At 38.6% G+C, this 19,533-nt stretch overlaps 1 protein-coding gene across 1 annotated transcript in view; it reads left to right on the top strand.

The window, feature by feature from the left end:
- The first annotated feature begins 1,547 nt into the window (after positions 1 to 1,547).
- Positions 1,548 to 19,533, top strand: part of PRR16 (proline rich 16) — a 322,940-nt gene continuing 304,954 nt past the window's right edge. The window contains exon 1 of the mRNA XM_066382083.1: positions 1,548 to 2,368. Within this exon, the coding sequence (XP_066238180.1) occupies positions 2,210 to 2,368 (159 nt within the window). The 5' untranslated portion in view covers positions 1,548 to 2,209. The remainder of the gene's footprint in view (positions 2,369 to 19,533) is intronic.

Below are 19,533 nucleotides of genomic sequence, written 5' to 3' on the forward strand. Positions count from 1 at the left end.
TTAGGCCAGAATAGTTTGGTTCATTAATTACAATGAATATCATGGGACAATAAATTATTTTTTAATCTTTACTGAAAGCAATTAGTAGTATCATGGAAATATTCTTACACTGTAAGGTGGTTATTGTATCAGTGAAAAGGAAAACACCAATTCCCTCTTCAATATTCTTCCCTAAAATTAATCTGCTTTGATTTGAGGTTTTGGAGCTCCCCTATTCACTTGCCTACTATTGAGAGTCAAATATTCAAATCTAGAGAAGCAGCACCTCTTCTTTTTTCATATTATCTCCTGTCATTTTTGACCATTCATCTTTATTCAGATTTGAAAAATAAGAATATCATTAAAGATAAGAATTTTCAGTGTGGGAATTTGTATGCCTGATACAATTAATTTTATTGTTACATCTTTATAAAATAAAGAATCTGCAGAAATAAAAGAACTTCAAGAAATATCTTCTCCCAACCTCAGAGAACTTAAGAATATTACACATTTAACACTTGCAATGATTTCTTCTCTTTTCTGCTCTCCAGTTTGCTCACTGCATACAGGATCTTTTATTCTTTATGTTTATGTCCATTCTTTTCCAGCAGCCTCTGTTTTCCACCTCTATTTCCACTGATTTTTCTATGCTGTTATTCTTTTGACACTACTTCTAAGTTTCTATTTTTAATTCTGTCACTTTCTCCTTTCATATTTCAAATATGACTCCCAAATATTGTGTAAAGATGAATTGGTCAGAATGAAGACACTGATGGATTATGAGGGTCTCAAGGAACTGGGAAGAGGAGAGCTGTCAAGGTTTTCTTCATGTACTAGAAGTGTACTGGTTAGACCTGGGTGTGAGAAGCAAGAAACAGCAAGCCCGAGTAAGTCATAACCAAAAGAGCAAACCTATTAAAACAATGATCTGGAGTAGTGTGCACTGAAGAAAATAAAACAAACCAGTCTGCCAGGTCAGTAGCTAATAACCCATGGGTTTGCTACTAAGGAAATTAAAACTTTAGCTAATGAGAACAGGTAGCCACCTACTGAGAATGAAACTGAAGGCGTCCTATTAATTCCCTTCCATGAGTCCCTTTGACAGAACAGTCAGAAAGCTTTTCCTATTTATTTATTAGCAAAAGTCTTGAAATGGGGGCAAAAAAATATTAAAAATTCAGAGGTACACTCTCATTCGGATCCCCCAAGAGATCCAGACAGGGTGTTTCTTCCCTCTGGACAAAACATACATCAGCATAGGTCACGAAAAGAGGAAGGGCAGTTTAAAAAAAATAAGAAAAAAATAAGCTGTCCCAGATAAGTACAGCCAAGATGACTCAGACAATCCCTAGGGGATTTTCCGTGTGGGTACTTCCAATGAATAAATCCGCTATTAGCTTCGTGGAATCTGTACGCAGCCTCTTTCAAGAACAGGGTTTGATTTTATGATTCCAGGAGGTGAGGGGTCACTATTTATGTATCTCTCTCTCTCTCTCTCTCTCTCTCTCTCTCTTTCTCTCTCTTTCCTGCAGAAGTAAGAACACCTTTGTCGAACTCTTAGTCAATTTTTAAAATGACTAGAGGCCTTCTGGACATACTTTGGTCCTGGGTAAATATTTAGAGTCGCTTTGCTGATCCTAAATCCAACTCTTGACCAGACTTGTGAGTCTTTCTCGATTGATCGGAAAGCGCGGTGAGGATCCGGCTCCCTGCCAGTGGTGAAGCTGGAGTCCAGGCTGGATGTGAGAAGACATACAGCAGCCTGCGATGATGGGGGCATTTCAGGATCAAGACATGGGGGTGGACAAGACACGAACTTGTCTCCCCGCTCCCTGGTGCCCAGGTGCTGTGGGAGAGATCCCGGAGGGAAGCGCCGCGGGAACTGCAGCTGGCAGTCCCGGGCGCAGCAGCGGCGCTCCTCACTGCCCGCGGGGAGCGAGCGCGTGTGTGCGCGAGAGCGGCGGGCGGCGGAGGGCGGAGGGCGGAGGCGCAGGCGCGCTGCCGGCGCGTCCGCAGCCCCGCGCTGAGCGCCGCGTCTCGGGGAGTTGATGGCAGCACCACAGTGCGGCCGGCGAGCCGAGCGCCGAGCGCAGCCACCCGCCGCTGCCCAGGGAGCGTCCAAGATGTGTGGGCACCGGGGCGACAGCGGTCGCAGCAGCACCAGGGACGGGGGCGTGCAGCAGCCTCCGCTCGCCCGCTCGTGCTGACCTGCCTCGTTTGGCCCCAAAGAATGTCAGCTAAGTCCAAGGGGACCCCTTCCTCGTCCTCTCCAGCCGAGGGACCGCCGGCAGCCTCCAAAACCAAGGTGAAGGAACAGATCAAGATCATCGTGGAGGATCTGGAACTAGTCCTGGGCGACCTGAAGGACGTGGCCAAGGAACTTAAGGAGGTGAGCGGCGCAGGGGTGGGGAAAGAGTGCGTCTCCTTTTGCCCCCTGGGGGTCCTCGGTCCTGTTTTCACCGGAGACTGCCCGATTTCTTAACTCTTAGGAAACTAGAGTAAGAAGCCTGCCGACCGACTTTCTTTGCTCCGGCTACTCCTGAGAAGAGTTGTTGCACTTTTTTTTTTCTTTTAATAAGAAAGAAATCAACTAGTGTTTTAATCGATGGACCTGGGATGGTGGAAGGGGCGAGCGCGTGCGTGTGTCGGTATCTGTGTGTGTGTAATGTCGGGGGACGGGGAGGACAGGGGGTGTGACGGCGGAGGAGGAAATGTGCCGCCCGGCCGGAGCGTGCGAGATGCTCCTCTGCTGCCCCTTGCTCCCCGGGAGTCCTTTGGCAAGTCGCTCTTTGCCTGGCAGCCTCTCCAAGCCGGGGCTGAAGGGGGGCCGGGTTCCGGGCCCGGGGCCAGGCCGGGGAGGGCACAGCCTGGGGGAAGCTCGGCTCCGACTCTCTTCCCCTTCCGAGCTCCGCTGGAAGGAAGGCAACCGGGCCGCTGGCAGGAGAGCCCAGACTTGGGCATGTGGAGGGCTTTCTGGGACTTTCTCACTTTAACAGTTTCTGAGGCATCCCTTGCCTCCTCCGAATGTCGCTCCTAGTAACTCCGGGCCTCTCCCTCCAACCCTCTCCTTCCTTCCTTCCTTCTTCCCATCTTGTCTCCACTGGTATAGAACCTGGAGAACTTGGTGCATTAGTGTGTGTGTGTGGGGGGGGGGGGGGTGAGTGTACCAGGGTCTTGCCACTTGCGTCCTGGCTCTTGGGAACCGGGACTGTTGTGGTTCTTTCCCGCTTCCCATCTATTCCACTTCTGCCCTCCCACCCCCACCCTGTTATCCTGATGGAAAGCAGCGGAGGCAGGAACGGGGCTGCGGCTGCGTAAATCAGGCTGCCGCTCCTGGCGGGGGCGAAGACTAGCTTGGGAGGGGTAGGGTCTCCCGTGAGCCCAGCTGGCAGCTGGTGGAGTCGCGAAGCTGGTGGCAGAGTCCGAGCCGCTGTTCTGCCACCAAAAGGGCGCCTGGTGTGGTTCTCGGTCAGGGAGTCCGCACCCCGCAGTTGCTTCAGAGCTAAGATTGTAACTTCTAAGGTGGTGGTGCCGGAGGAGGGAGGGAAGGGGTGGGGCTTAATCTAGGTCCAAAATTGTAATCTGGTTTCTGAGGCCAAGTGGGAGGAAATTGAGGGTTGTTTGGATGTTTGATCTCTAGAGATTAACCTCCTCTATCCAGTTTCCAATTCAAATATGAGGAAAGAGTCCCCTCCACCCCCCGCCCTTCCTCACCTTGTTCCCCGTTAGGTCTATGACCAGTACTCTGCATTTCTTACCAAATGCAAGTCTGTTAAAATGGCCTATTCATAGGCCGACTTCTGTTTGCTATGGCCAGTGTCATTCCTGTAGGTGCTCCGCAGATAGAGCACAGAGTGGAGATTGATATAAATGATAGATGTGAGGATCAAACTTGTTCATGTTTGCAGGGCTTCTCTAGGATCATTGCTTCACAACTGGTTGACAGATGGCGAGGTTATGCATTGAAATCCAAGCCTAAAGATGCTGTTCGTTTCTTTGTTATCCCTTCATTTGGCACTTTTGTCAGGCTGTGTTTTCATCTGAAACATTATGGCGTTGTAAAAATGAACAAATTTGGGCATGTTCCTTTTGGCAGAGCTGTGCTTTATAGTAGTTGTTGAGGATTCTAAAGTGGGGAATGTGGGAAATCTACATCAGCACATAAGGTATTTACTGTTTATGAAGTAGGCTGAGCTTAAGAGAAAGGTGATCTACTCTGCGTCTATGGGCATATCCTTTGTGTGATGTGTCACTCCACTTCTTACTTGAGACAGAATAAATGACAAGAAACTGCACATGGTCTTGATGCTGTTTTGCTCATTATTATGTAAATATTTGGAGACTAAGTAGATCTGTAGTGAAACTTTGAACCTCCCTGTGGCTCTTGGCTAGCTAGAATCACAAAGAAATAAATAAGGGAGTCTGTGGTTATCTGTTCCTTTCACTCTTTCTGTGTCTTCATTTGCTGGAGACTGTTTAAGAGGGGAAAACAGGTAATTTATAAAAGGAATGAGAAAACATAGATAATGTACAACCAAATAAATGAAAGGATCTGTCTTCTAGACAGATCTAGAGATAACACTGCCTGATGCTTTGGAAGTTTGATTGGCTGCCAAGGCCTTTGGGGTAAAAAAATCTCACCCCTAAGAGTAAATTTATGAGTGATAAATAATGTGATGTTATTGTTAATTATTTTTTTGTGAGGCTATCATCACCCTAGGTTTACACACAGAATTGTATTATATACTGTGGCTGAATCTCAAAACATTGGCTGTATATATAAATGAATGATAGTTATTTTGAGAACAAAATATTTATAGGGTAGGTTTAACCTGTGACCTTGTGCAGTTGTCCAGCATTTATCTTTTAAAGATAATACTGCACATGTGAGTGAATATGTCTTTGATGTCATTTTCAATGAAGGAGTAACTGAGAACTTTGTAAATTACAAACCTTGTTGGACTCTGTACCTATGACTTATGAATGTCACTATAAATTCATCAGTTATATTCTGGCAATTTACCGCTGGTATATGTTAAATATAAAGTGTTATATTTAGAATTCTAACTCCTTTATTGGCAATGCTATATGTTTAGGCCTTAATATATTTTGATAGCAATAAGCAGAGAGTCCTTAATAACTTGGAACAGAAATTAGAAATAAAAAAGTGATTGCAACTAGATCACTATATCAGACAACATTTATTTTACTTTCCTGCTTTTCAGTTTTATCTGAAAGTGCAATACATATTTTTAATAATCTGATGTTTATTTTTGCATTGACTTTTCACCAACAATATTGGACAGTTGTTTGAGGTGATTTTGAAATTGCTTTTCTTTTTAGAAGTTTTCGAGACTTTAGTCACCTGAAAACTCAGGTAGTATGACAGATTTGAACATAATTGTAGCTTCTTGAAACACTAATAATCACTAAAAAGAAATTCCATTTTTATTCTGAGTATCTTCTATGACTACTTATTTAATTATTACCTAATCACTTATAATTAGAGTATATATTGGGAAAAGAGGAACAGGATTTCTAGAAAGTCTAAGGGAAGTTTTATTCTGCCCTCAGAATTTGGTAAAACTTCAAATAACTTGACTTTTTAGAAATAATAGGTAATTTTTTTTTGGTCTTTTGTCCTATAATGGAAAAACCTTTACTATAAGTTGCCATATTTATTCAGCACCTACTATATGCTCTATTATCTTTTTATTGTTACCAAGATGAATAAGTTATACTTTCTGGGCTCAGTGAGCTTAAAAGGTTAGTTTGGGATGCATTTATCATGTCTCTGATCATCAGTAGTGTAAAAAACTATTACTGCTTTTATCAGCTACTCTCACTATGATTTAATGAGCTTGGGAAAAGAAAGCAAAATTGAGAATGAGTGAGTAAATGTAGGTAAATAAACCAATACTTGCATAGTTAGTAGTATGATAAGCTTTTGATGAAGGGAGTAGAAGCTTTGAAAAGATGGTGAGTTTCTTCAGATTGTCATGATTAACTGAAAAGGATCAATGCTTCACATGGGATATCTCAAGTGTTACAACTAGATATTAGAGACTTTAAAAAGGGTAAGTTCTCAGGGGATGAATGGTCACAAAAGAAAATTTTTGGATCTTCCTTTGAGATATGGATAAGATTTGAGAAGGTAGAGAGAAGAAGGAATAACGAAATAGAAATAGGAATTAATAGGAAATCAATATGAGATTAATCCATGTTGCTTTTTTCTACACAGTGCAAAATACAGTGGTGAAACTCAAGAGTTTTAGGGATAAAATGAACTATTGCTGATTTTTAGGTGTAGGGTGATTCATTTTTAGAAACGTGGAATAAAGAGCTATTGCTTTTTAAAAATAGTTCTCAAATAACCTGACATCATCTCTAGGTACCAATTTGCCTGTTCTTTTATTAAGATCTCACTGGTGCACTGTTTTGCACCAAATGGTGGTGTTAATATGGGATTACAGATCTTGTTAGTTAGAGAGAAATTGAAATATATAATAAACAGCCTTTTATTTGGAAACAAAATCTATTTCTGCTTTGGGTAAATTCTATCTTAGTTTATACTGATTATTACTGTGAATATTTTTGCAGCGTTTTAATTCATGATTTCATGACTTAAGTGACAAGGCTGCTCTATAGGTTGAAGATATATATGAATATATAACTAAGCCGTGTGAGTCGAGTAGATATGACTCTCATGTAGGAACCAGGAACCCAGTTAAGGTCAGTGCCCAGGAATCACTCATGGACTTCCAGGTGAAAAGGTGTGTCAGCATTGTGGTTGCAGATGGGAAAACACCTATTTTTTTTTTGTACACAGAAACAAACTAAACTCAAGTTAAATTTTTAAAATTTGAAAACCCATAGAAAACAGTCCATTTGGGGGCTGAGGAAAACAGAATTAAAAATTATTTTCAATGTATTTTTGTTTTTAAATGTTTTTTTTTTAAATGTTTTATCTACTTGAAGTTTATTGCTTGAGGAAATTCCACCAAATGTTTTTTTGTTAATAAATTTAAAATACATACATATAAAATACATATAAAATTTATTACTAGAACAAATTACAAAGAATAATTTCTAGATTGATTTCCAAGTTCTAAAATTGTGAATGAACAAAATTTCTCAGTTCATTCAGTTATAGCAATAGCTGTTTTTAAATACTTTATTTAACAGTCTGCCTCCCAAATTGGAGTATATTTACCAAATGCTTATATGCTTTTTAATTTTTCTTTTCTTAAGCATGATGGCTTAGCATGTTACTGAAAAAGCAGAATGGTTCTGAGAAAATAGAGATAACCAATAACCATCTTTCACTGTCTTTGCTGCCAATGCACGAAACCATTTAAGACTCAGAGAATTAGCTGATAAGAAATTCATGCAGGCCTTAAAAAGTAAGTAATAAATAAATGTTGGCTTCAGGCAGCAGTGAAGTAACATAATAAAACCAATCTAATAGGTTTTCTTGTTACCCAGATTATGTTATTTTTGTTATTGTTTTGTTTGTTTTTTCGAAACAAATTTAACCACTAATCATAGAACTAATCATGAAAAATTTCTTAGGCAATTTTTGAAAATTAGAGGGGTAAAATTTCAATAGACTGCGCTTTTAGTTCCGATTGACATGTGCGTAACTGACATCAAGCTGAAAATAAAATACTAGAAAACAACAAAGGAAACCTTTTTCCTTTAAAAGAATCAATCTGTTTATTTTAGTAAGACTTTAGTTTTTTAAAAGAAGTTTTAGATTCAGAGCAAAATTGAGGGGAAAGTACAGAGATTTCCCATCTCTACCTGTCCCTGTACTCCATTATCAACCTCCCACACCAGAGTGGTACATTTGTTTACGTCTGAGGAAACAACATCAGCACATCGTCATCGCCCAAAGCCTACAGTTGACGTGATGGGTCACTCTTAGTGTCGTGCATTCAGTGGGTGAGCACAAGAGTATAATGGCATGGATCCATCATTGTGGTGCTCCACCAGTTATCCCTCTCCCAGTCTACCCCCAAAAGTGCTAGTTCTTTAATGAGCACATTTTATTTTATTTTTTTCTGATTTCAGAAGCAATACTTTACTATAGAAAGTTTTGGGGGGAAAAGTCTCAAATTGTAAAGGAGAAATAAAAGTTATCCTTAATGCCACACAGAGATAGATAGGTTGAAAACTTAGCTGTATTTTCGGGGGTTTTTTTTGCATAAATATTTTTAACATACATGAAGTCATACAAAATTAGAAGATTATATACAATGATTTCTACTTTCTTGAATAGTGTTAGATAATAACCATTATATAGATCTGCTATAAGTTACTTTATAGTCCCTGTAATGTTGGACATTCTATTTATTTCCAAATTTTTATGGTTTTTAAAATGTCATCTAAAAAGAACAGTTTGGCACTAAAACTAAGACAGGTAGATTTTACTATGTGCCTAATAGTCTTCTAAGTGCATTTATTAATATTTAAGTCTTCTAATCCTGAAAACAGACATAAGAGAAAGGTGCTATTGTTACTCCATTTTACAGAAAAGAAAACAGAAGCCAGAGATGTTAGGTCACTTGCCCAAGGTCACTTGATTGTAAGTGGAGGGACGAGGTTTCAAAGCCAGGCAATTTATTGCTAGAGTCCAGGTATTTAAGCACTAAGCTCTATTTATTATTATTACTATTTACATTTTATTAGAAGGCAATGGTGTCAAAGTTTTCAAGTTTCCAATCCCTATTGCCAAAGTGTTTTCCAGGGAGATTCACAAATATTTACATCCAGCACGAGTATATGTGAATATTGTTTCTTAAATTTTGAGAGAAGCTAATAAACCTTTAAGTTATGTTGTATATGTAGTTTATCATTTCTATGTGGTAACAGTCATTGTTTTGTGGATTGCACTCAATTTTGGGCATCAATACTGAGACAAATTAATAGTGAGTTAATTAGACCTTGCCATTTCCGTCTTCCAAATAAATAGGTGCTGTATGAATTACTTTTGACTTACTTGGTCTTAAACAAAATTGTTAATGAGAATATAATATAGCTTTTTTATATTATGACTTGGAAAATAAAGGGCCAACTAGTGGGTATTTGCTGATATATAGCATTGTATATAGCTATTTCAAATAAATAAAGAAATTTGGGAAATTTTAATTCTCTTCTGTTATTATCAAATTGCCTTAGAAGGAGGTACTGTCCTTAAGATTACTGAGATGTCTAGGGTTTGACAGTTGTTTTGCTTTCTCCTATGACTGATAGAGAAGCTTGTCAAATTCTTTACAAGAAACAAAGTTATTGAGCTGGCTAGCCATGTCATATGTGTACTTATAATTAGATTTCTCATGTGAATTTAGTGGTACTGATAATGAGCCATTCTATGCCCTCAAATATAAAGGAAACAAAAAATGACATTATTCTAAATTCCTATTTTTTTTCAATGCAATATGGATAGGCATGTTTTTATTATATTTAAAGTTATTTATTAGGAAGAAATACTCTAAGATTTCCCATAGGACCTAGGAAACCAAAGTCAGAAATACTTAAGCTCTAAACAAGAACCAGAAAGTAACATTAACTGTAACGAGAAAATAAATTTATCTAGGTAATGTCCAAATCAAAGTAGACTCACAAGGTAGCTTGTCAAATTAGGACAGATGTTGCCTTGTACGGTGTCAACAAAAGGTCTCTGCCACCAATCTAAAAACAATAAGAGAACTCAACCTAAGGCATAGTAGAAGGAGAAACTTTATTCAGGTAAACAGTGTGCAAACCTGGAAAACACAGCCTCTGAAGGAAACCAAAGTGACTAAGGGATGTACACTTTTTATAGATAAAGTACTTAATCCCTGATTGGTCCATTTTTTTTTGCAAATAAGGAATCCAAATTTGCACAGTCTGAGTGGTTCAACTATCACTGTCCTGTTTCATTGGAATGGCTAATTCTGATTGGTCATTATGGAGCTTCTCTGATTAGTCAGTGAATATGCCAATAAGGATATAGTTGCACAGTTCTAATTGGACAGGGTAAGTCTCCACCCATTGGTGTAAGGACAATACCAGGAACTCCTTTATAAGGGCTGAAGCAGATGGCAGGACCACAGTGCAGATGACTGAAAGTTAAGTCTATATCTTTTCCCTGAAATTCAGGTTATGTGAGAGACCTCCATCAGCAGTGGCTTCTAGACTCTGTTTATAAATTTGGACCCGGTTAACCTGGAGGATTCCTTGACAGACATATACCTTTTGAGGTTCACAATGGCATAAGGTATTTTTATTTTTGAAAATGAAAGGATAGGAGGATTCCAGAAAATTAAAAAGCTTCCAGACTTTAGGTAAGGAATATGAACATTGTTAAGACCACTTATATCTATGATCCTTGTTTTCCTTCCTCCTGCTTTGCAAATACTACTTCACTTTGGTGTTTGAGATAAAAGTTTACTTCTAGAATAATTGAAGTGAGTCAAATTATATACTTGTGTCCGTTGTGCCAATTACTATGGTGTTGGCACACTATAAATAGTTTTTTACCTACACGTAGCATATGACATACTGGTGATTTTTAACAGGGTCTCTTCTCTAGTACTGTACAAAAGCTAACAGATTGGTGTTTATTTGCCTCTTTTGTAATATTGAACCTTATCCTAACATTTCAAGCTGTATTCATGTGACAGAAAAATACCAGGTTAAAAAAAGATTGGTCAAATTAATTGTCTTCTAGCTGCATGGTTTTTAGTTCTCCCTTCCCCCTCATATCACAGAGCCCTTTGAACGTTTATGAAATTGTAGATATTTCTCGTGGAGCAAAAGCTCTTTGAAAGTTAGTTTTTGAGATGTTCAGGGAGTCTTGGGGGGTTGAGAATAACACAGGTGAAGAGACAAAACAAGTGATTGATTGCCTTTTTCCTTTTTTTAATTTATAGCTATTTATTTGAGATGAGCTCCAATTACTTTTAAAATCAAAAGTACTGACTCTACCAAAAGGAAAAAAGGATATAGTGATGGCTGTAATCTGATGGTTTTTATTTCAGGGAGCCAAAGATAGCTTATCAGCAGTTTATTTCTCTTAGAGGGACTCTGGTACCTGGTTTCAACATGGGGAAAGTATATATATCAAATTCACTTCTAAAAACTGCAGAATGCTCGTGTGCCTAATGGTTAACTCTCACATTTTGTTTTTATATCACTATGTAGTACATAATGTTTCCAGAGCTTATTGTAAATTAAGCATGTTCTCTTTTTAAAACTGGTCCCAGAACAGCATTTTTTAAAATTTTATTATTTCCTTGTGTGAAATTAATTCAGGAACTAAGAAAGATTTATTGAATTCTTGATATGTGTAAGACACTGTGCTGAAGACCATAAATGATGCAATCATGGATAAGTTTAAAGACCTGCCTTTGAAGAAAGTCACCTGTAGGAGGATGAACTAAAGCAATCTAGAATAAGTAAAGGACCATATTAAATTACACCTAGATTCAAAGATGGAAGAAACATTTATCTCACTTACCACTTTTTAAAGTTTTTGTATATTTTAGAGATAGAGGAAGGAGGGGGGAAGAGAGGAGAGAGAAAGGAAGAGGGGAGAGAGAGAAAGGAAGAAAGAGGGGAGAGAAATATTGATTTGTTGTTCCACTTATTTATGCATTCGTTGGTTGATTTTTATTTATATTGATTGATTTTAGAGAGATAGTGAAAGGGAGAGAGACAGAGAGAGAGGGAAACATTAATTTGTTGTTTTACTTAGTTGTGCATTTATTGGTTGATTCCTTTGTGTGCCATGACTGGAGATTGAACCCGCAACCTTGCGTATTGAGTTGACGCTCTAACCAACTGAGCTAACAGGCCAGAACCTCACTTTCCATTTTAATTGATTTTCTCTTCATTAATGAGTTCTAAACTTTGCTTAATAAGATATATAATAACTCCTGTAATAATACATCATAGTTTTGCAATGTGAGTGCAAAGCTTTCAAACTCACGCATATGTTGCTCTATTATTCCACATTAGAAGATTGTTCTTAGGGATTACATTCATATATTGTAAGATTTCAACACTTAATAATAATACCAGAAGTTCCTTTTATGAAATATGTCTCTGCCAGTGTTCTCGTGAATGCATTTGAAAACAGTCGACAACTAGTCATTGTTCCCTTTAAAATTTATTAAAATAAATCATTAAAGTTTTATATACATAGTTAAAATCAAGCTTTTGTAGTTATGGGCATTTTTTTCTTACCTTTACCTTATTTTTTTCCCTTTTACTGAATGTACACTGGTCACAAAATTAGGGGATCAGGAAACGTGCAGATACTCCAGTACTTTCAGCCTTTTGTATAGTGCATTTTCACCAATGATAGTTGGTTTTACATCTTATTTGCATAATTGAACAATTTTCTTTAACTTCTCATTTGCTTTTCTGATGTTCTTGTTTAATAAAAAAATCAAATGCTTCTTTTTTTTATCACTTCATAGTCATTTTGAAATATCCCCTAATTTTTTGAGCAGTATACTTTTAAAATGCACCTTCTTATTTTCATTTATCATTTTTCCTATCTCCCTTTCCAGTTTTCACAGTGAAATAAAAATGACAGTGAAAGATTTTAAGGAATTTGGATACCTATGTCTATTATATGATTTGAGAAAAAGACAGGAGACTCAGAAGGGCTGATGGAAGAGAGCAAGGCTGAGCTGCTGGTCTTGACACCGTTCGTTTGTGAATGAGGTCTTGACTGGAAGGAAGTGATATTCATCTCATCTATCAATCTGTCCAATGTTCTCCTGTCTCTTTCATTTCTGTAGAGACAGGAGAGCTGTGAGTGGTGTCATGGCCTGTGTTACAGAAGAAAGGTGATGGTGATGATGACGATGAACATGACTAACATCAGTTCAGTGCTCACGATGTAACAGGAGCAGTTCTGAGTTAACTCATTTAATCCTCACAGTTACCCTTTCGAGGTTATTATACTTGTTTTGCATATGGAGAAGCTGAGACAGAGAGGTTAACTAATACAGAGAGCGAGTGGTTGAGTTGGGCTCTTGGTATTTCTCTTTTGTGCCATTGTCCATAACTACCTTCCTAGTTCCCAGCAGCAGCATAGTCACTGCAGTTTTTAGGCTTTTAACTTCAATATAATCTGTCTTCTCCCCCCCCCCCCCACCTTCTCTACTTCATCTGTCACTTTCCCCTTTCTTGCTCTTCCTTTCTTTTTCCTTTTCCCGCTGTCTATTTGCCTCTTTTTTTTTTCTTTTTTTCTTTTTTTGTATTTTTCTGAAGCTGGAAATGGGGAGGCAGTCAGACAGACTCCCGCATGCGCCCGACCAGGATCCACCTGGCACGCCCACTAGGGAGCAACGCTCTGCCCATCCGGGGCATCGCTCTGCTGCAACCAGAGCCATTCTAGCACCTGAAGCAGAGGCCACAGAGCCATCCCCAGCACCCGGGCCATCTTTGCTCCAATGGAGCCTTGGCTGCGGGGGGGAAGAGAGAGACAGAGAGGAAGGCGCGGCGGAGGGGTGGAGAAGCAAATGGGCGCCTCTCCTGTGTGCCCTGGCCGGGAATCGAACCCGAGACTTCTGCACACCAGGCCGACGCTCTACCACTGAGCCAACCGGCCAGGGGCCACCAAGCCAACTGGCCAGGGTGCCTCTTTTACTTCCTCTCCCCTTTTTCCCCTCCTTTTGCTTCCTCAGCTTCTTTGATATGCCTCAATATCTTATTCATTTATCAAAATTTTTCTTTAAATGCCTACTATATATGCAGGGCAACATGTCAGACAATATAAATAAAATAGTGAACAACACATACATGGCCCTTGCCATCTGAAACTTATATGCTAGTGGGGAGACATCATTCCAATAATAATATAAATAATATTTATTACAGAGTGTTAAAAGTTATGAAATAAAAGTACATGATGCAACAAGTGCATGAAATCATTGGTAAATTTTGTCTAGTCCTGATAAACAGGCTTTCAGATTGGCAGATTTCTTTCCCACTACCTCCTCTCTAATCCCTATGTTACTAATTTCATGGATGAAGTTTTAATATCCTTAGAGCTAATCTCTCTTTCTTTTGTTCTCTGCCAATTTATTCTCTAAGCACTGCCAAATTAATCTTCTAAGGCTCTGGTTTCTTCTGGCCACTCCCCTGCTTAAAAGATCACACACTATCCTCTTCATACTTAAAATGTCAAATGAACAAATCCGGCCTTTCAGCCTGTCATCCAGCAGTTCCATTTCTTCCTGTTTGGCCTTATCTGTGTCTTCTCTTTAGTGGGTAACACAGAGATAATCCTACAATCTTGACACTGTCAGTTTTTTACCTAACTTTGAATCCTGTCCTCTTATATTTATACTCACTACATTGTATTGGCTTTTGTTACTTTGTTTTTTTTTGTTGTTGTTGTTCAGTAAGAGAGACAGACAGACAGGAAGGGAGATGAGAAGCATGGGCTCATAGTTGTGGCACTCTAGTTGTTCATTGATTGCTTTCTCATATGTGCCTTGATGGCGCGAGGGGCTCCAGCTGAGCCAGTGACCCTTTACTCAAGTCAGTGACCTTGGGCTTTAAGCCATGGGACTTTAGGCTCAAGCAGTGACCATGGGGTCATGTCTATGATCCCATGCTCAAGCTGGTGAGCCTGTACTCAAGGCATATGAGCCCATGCTCAAGTTGGAGACCTTGGGGTTTCAAACCTGGGTCCTGAGCGTCCCAGGTCAATGCTTTATCCACTGTGCCACCACTTGGTCCGGCTTGGCTCATCTTACTTAACAATGGTTTCTTGTTCGTGCCTTTTTGAAAAATCTAATAATTTTCTTCTTAGTTACTAACCATGTCATCTTCAATGTAACATTTTTAATGTCTCGCTCTTGTTATCTGATAAAGAATTTGAACAGGAGGCTCCAATTCTAAGTAATGCATATTAGGTGTTAAGGGCTAAAACCCAGTCATTGTACTTGTGCATGAGAACCCGGTCTTTCTCATCTGCTCAACAAAATAACTAGCCATCCTTCCCTGTCTCCCATCAGCATACAAATGAAAATACAGATAATAGTAACATCCTCTCTTGACCTCACTTCTCACTCTTAGCTCTACTTTACAAACAACTTAAAAAAAGTTTTCTACGGTTGCTAGCTTATTTCCTACCATTCTGTTATAAACTCACTCCCATCAGACCTACATTCTAACCACTATATTCAAACTACCTTTGTTTATTTTTTCTTTTGTTTGCCTTGTCCGAGGAGACACATCAGAAAAAATTTTGTTGGAAGAAATGTTTGAGATTTTACTGCTTTTGTATATTTTTAAGATTTTTTTATTTATTTTTATTTATGATTTTAATTTATTGTGTTTACATAGATTCAAGTATCCCACCAAATATATCACCCTCCCCCCACACCCGTGTTCCCCTCGGCTTCCCCCTTTGCCCTTTCCCCCAATGCTTTCCTCCCATCCCTCCAGGATTTGCTGTCCTGTTCTCTATAACGCTGTGTTATGTATGTATAATTTCATTAATCTCTTTCCCTTCTCTGATCCCATCTTCTCTTCCACTTTCTGTCTGATCTCTTTCTCTCTGGTCCCTTTGATCCCACCTCTGCCTTTGTTCCTTTCCTCAGTTCACATTGTTCATTAAATTCCTCAAATGAGTGAGATCAAATGATATTTTTCTTTCTCTGCCTGGCTTATTTTACTTAGCATGATAGTTTCCAGGTCCATTCATGTTGTCACAAAAGGTAAGATTTCCTTCTTCCTCACGACTGCATAGTATGCCATTGTGTATATGTACCACTGCTTTTTAATCCACTGGTCCACTGAAGGACACTTGGGCTGTTTCCAGATCTTGGCTATTGTAAACAATACTGCAATAAATATCGGAGTACATTTCTTCTTTTGAATCAGTGATTTGGTGTTCTTAGGATATATTTCTAAAAGTGGGATAGCTGGGTCAAAGGGCAGTTCCATTTTTAATTTTTTGAGGAATTTCCGTACTGTTTTCCACAGTGGCTGCACCAGTCTGCATACCCACCAGCAGTGCAGGAGGGTTCCCTTTTTTCCACACCCTCTCCAGCACTTATGTGTTGTTTTGTTAATGAACGCCATTCTGACAGGTGTGAGGTGGTATCTCATTGTGGTTTTAATTTGCATTTCTTTAATGATTAATGATGTTGAACAGTTTTTCATATGCCTATTGGCCATCTGTATGTCCTCTTTGGAGAAGTGCCTTTTCATTTCTTTTGCCCATTTTTGATTGGATTGTTTACCTTCCTAGTGTTGAGTTTTAGAAGTTCTTTATAAATTTTGGTTACTTACCCCTTATCAGACATATTGGTGAATATATTCTCTCATTGTGTGGGTTGTCTTTTTATTTTGTTAATGGTATCTTTTGCTGTGCAAAAGCTTTTTAGTTTGATATAGTCCCATTTGTTCATCCTGTTCTTTATTTCCCTTGCCGGTGACGAGAGATATTGGAGAGTTTACTGACTATGTTTTCTTCCAAGATGTTTATGGTTTCACGACTTACATTTAAGTCCTTTATCCATTTTGAGTTTATTTTTGTGCATGGTGTAAGTTGGTGATCCAGTTTCATTTTCTTGCAAGTTCCTGTCCAATTTTCCCAACATCATTTGTTAAAGAGACTGTCTTTACTCCATTGTAGCTCTTACCTCCTTTGTTGAATATTAATTGTCCATATAGGTGTGGGTTTATTTCTGGGTTCTCTGTTCTGTTTCATTGATCTGTATGCTGGTTCTTATGCCAGTACCAAGCTGTTTTGAGTACGATGGCCTTGTAGTATAACTTGATATGAAGAAGTGTGATACCTCCCACTTTATTCTTCTTTTTCAAGATTGCTGAAGCTATTCATGTTCTTTTTTGGTTCCATATAAATTTTTGGAATATTTTTTCTATATCTTTGAAGTATTTCATTGGTATTTTAATAAGAATTGCATTGAATTTATAGATTGCTTTGGGTGATATAGACATTTTATTGATGTTTATTCTTTCTATCCATGAATACGGTATATGCTTCCACTTGTTTATATCTTCCTTGATTTCCTTTATCAAAGTTTTATAATTTTTCGAGTAGAAGTCTTTACCCTCCTTGGTTAAATTTATTCCTAGGTGCTTTATTTTTTTTTGTTGCAGTAGTGAAGGGGATTGTTTAATCCATTTTGAATTTGTTCATGTGTATGGTGTAGGAGCGTAATATAATTTAATTTTTTGGCATACTGTATTTCCCCATGTATAAAACACAACTTTTTTCAAAAAATTTGGAGTCTAAAAACTGGGTGCATCTTATACAGGTGTTGTAGATTTTTTACTTGCATTTTCTGCTCTTTTGCGCTTGTTTTTGTGCTCATTGTTGAATACAGTGACTTGTCATCAGACACAGATGAGGACAAGCTAATGGATGGGAGTTTTGACAGTGATGAGGAGTGGTATGAATTTTATGATGAATAAAACTTGAGTTCAACAATTTTATATAATACATTTTTTCCCCAAGTTTCGGACCCCAAAATTAAGGTGCATCTTATACATGGGAGTGTCTTATAAATGGAGAAATACAGTATATCTGTCCAATTTTCCCAGTACCATTTATTGAATAGATTATCTTTACCCCATTTTGTGTTCTTGCCTCCTTTGTCAATTTTTTTTTCTTAGCGAAAGAGAGAGAGAGAGCAAGGGAGAGAGAGAGAGAGGGACAGACAGTGACAGACAAGAAGGGAGAGAGATGAGAAGAATCAACTTGTTGTGGCACTTTAATTGTTCATTGATTGCTTTTTCATATGTGCCTTGATCAGGGGGCTCCAGCTGAGCCAATGACCCCTTGCTTAAGCCAGTGACCTTAGGCTCAAGCCAGCAACCTTGGGCTCAAGCCAGCAACCTCAGGCTCAAGCCAGCAAACTTAGGCTTCAAGCCAGCAACCGTTGGGCTCAAGCCAGTGACCATAGAGTCATGTCTATGCTCAAGCCGGCGACCCTGTGCTCAAGCTGCTGAGCCTGAGCTCAAGCCAGATGAGCCTGCACTCAAGCCAGTGACCTTGGGATTTCAAACCTGGGTCCTCAGTGTCCCATGCCAACACTCTGTCCACTGTGCCACCACCTGGTCAGGCTCCTTTGTCAAATATTAATTGATGTAAAGGCATTGCTTTATTTCTGGGATGTCTCTATTCTGTCCCATTAATCTACATGTCTGTTTTTATGCCAGTACCATGTTGTTTTGATTACTGTTGCCTTGTAGTATATTTTTATATCAGATAGCACAATTTCTCCAACCTTGTTCTTCTTTCTCAAGAGCTCTTTGGGGTCTTTTGTGGTTCCATATAAATTTTTGGAATATTTGTTTTAATTCTGTGAAATACACCATTGGTATCATGGTAGGAATTATATTGAATCTATAGATTGCTTTGTGTGATATGCTAATTCTTCCTATCAATGAATACAGTATATGCTTCCACTTATTTGTATCTTCTTCATTTTCTTACTTCAGTGTCTTATAATTTTCTGAGTACAGATCTTTTACATCCACATCATTGCCAACACCTGTTTATTTATTGATGCTAGCTATCTTGACAGGTGTGAGGCCATGTCTCATTCTGTTTTTAATTTGCATTTCTCTGATGATTGGTGGTGTTGAGCACTTTTTATATGTCTGTTGGCCATCTGAATGTCTTCTTTGGAGAAGTGTCTATTCAGGTCCTTTGCCCAATTTTTAATTGGATTGTTTGTATTATAGTGTTAAGTTGTATAAATTCTTTATAAAATTTTGAATATTAATGCAGTATCAAAGGAAAATATTTTCTCCCATTCAGTTGTTTGACTTTTCATTTTGTTGATGGCTTTCTTTTTATGTGCAAAACTTTTTATTGAGAAAAGGGAACCTTGTGCTCTATTGGTAGAAATGCAAATTGATGCAGCCACTGCAGAAAACAGTATAGAGTTTCCTCAAAAAAATTAAAATGGAACTGCCTTATGACCCAGCGATTCCACTTTTGGGAATATATCCAAAGAAACCCGAAACACTTAATTCAAAAAAATATATGCACTCCTATGTTCATTGCAGTGTTATTTCCAATAGCCAAGGTTTGGAAGCAGACCAATTACCCATCAGTAGATGAGTGAATCAAAAACTGTTTTACATTTACACAATCTAATACTACCCAGCCGTAAAAAAAGGAAATCTTACCTTTTGTCACAGCATGGATGGACCTGGAGAGTATTATTATGCTAAGTTAAATAAACCAGTCAGAGAAGGACAAATACCATGTGATTTCACTTATATATGGAATCTAATGAACAAAATAAACTAACAAACAAAATAGAAACAGACTCATAGATTCTGAGAACAGACTGACAGCTGTCAAGGGAAGGGAGTAAAGGGGCTGGGTGAAAATGGTGATGAAATTAAGAATTTAATCAATCAATCAAACAAACAAACAAACAAATAAACTCATAGACACAGACAACAGTATGGTGATTACCAGAGGGAAAGGTTGGTGGGGAGAGGGAGTAGATGGTAAAGCAGGAATAAATGGTGATAGAAAGAGACCCAATTGTGGAT

The sequence above is a fragment of the Saccopteryx leptura genome, chromosome 4, assembly GCF_036850995.1.
Source record: "Saccopteryx leptura isolate mSacLep1 chromosome 4, mSacLep1_pri_phased_curated, whole genome shotgun sequence".
In the NCBI taxonomy this organism is placed as follows: Eukaryota; Metazoa; Chordata; class Mammalia; order Chiroptera; family Emballonuridae; genus Saccopteryx; species Saccopteryx leptura.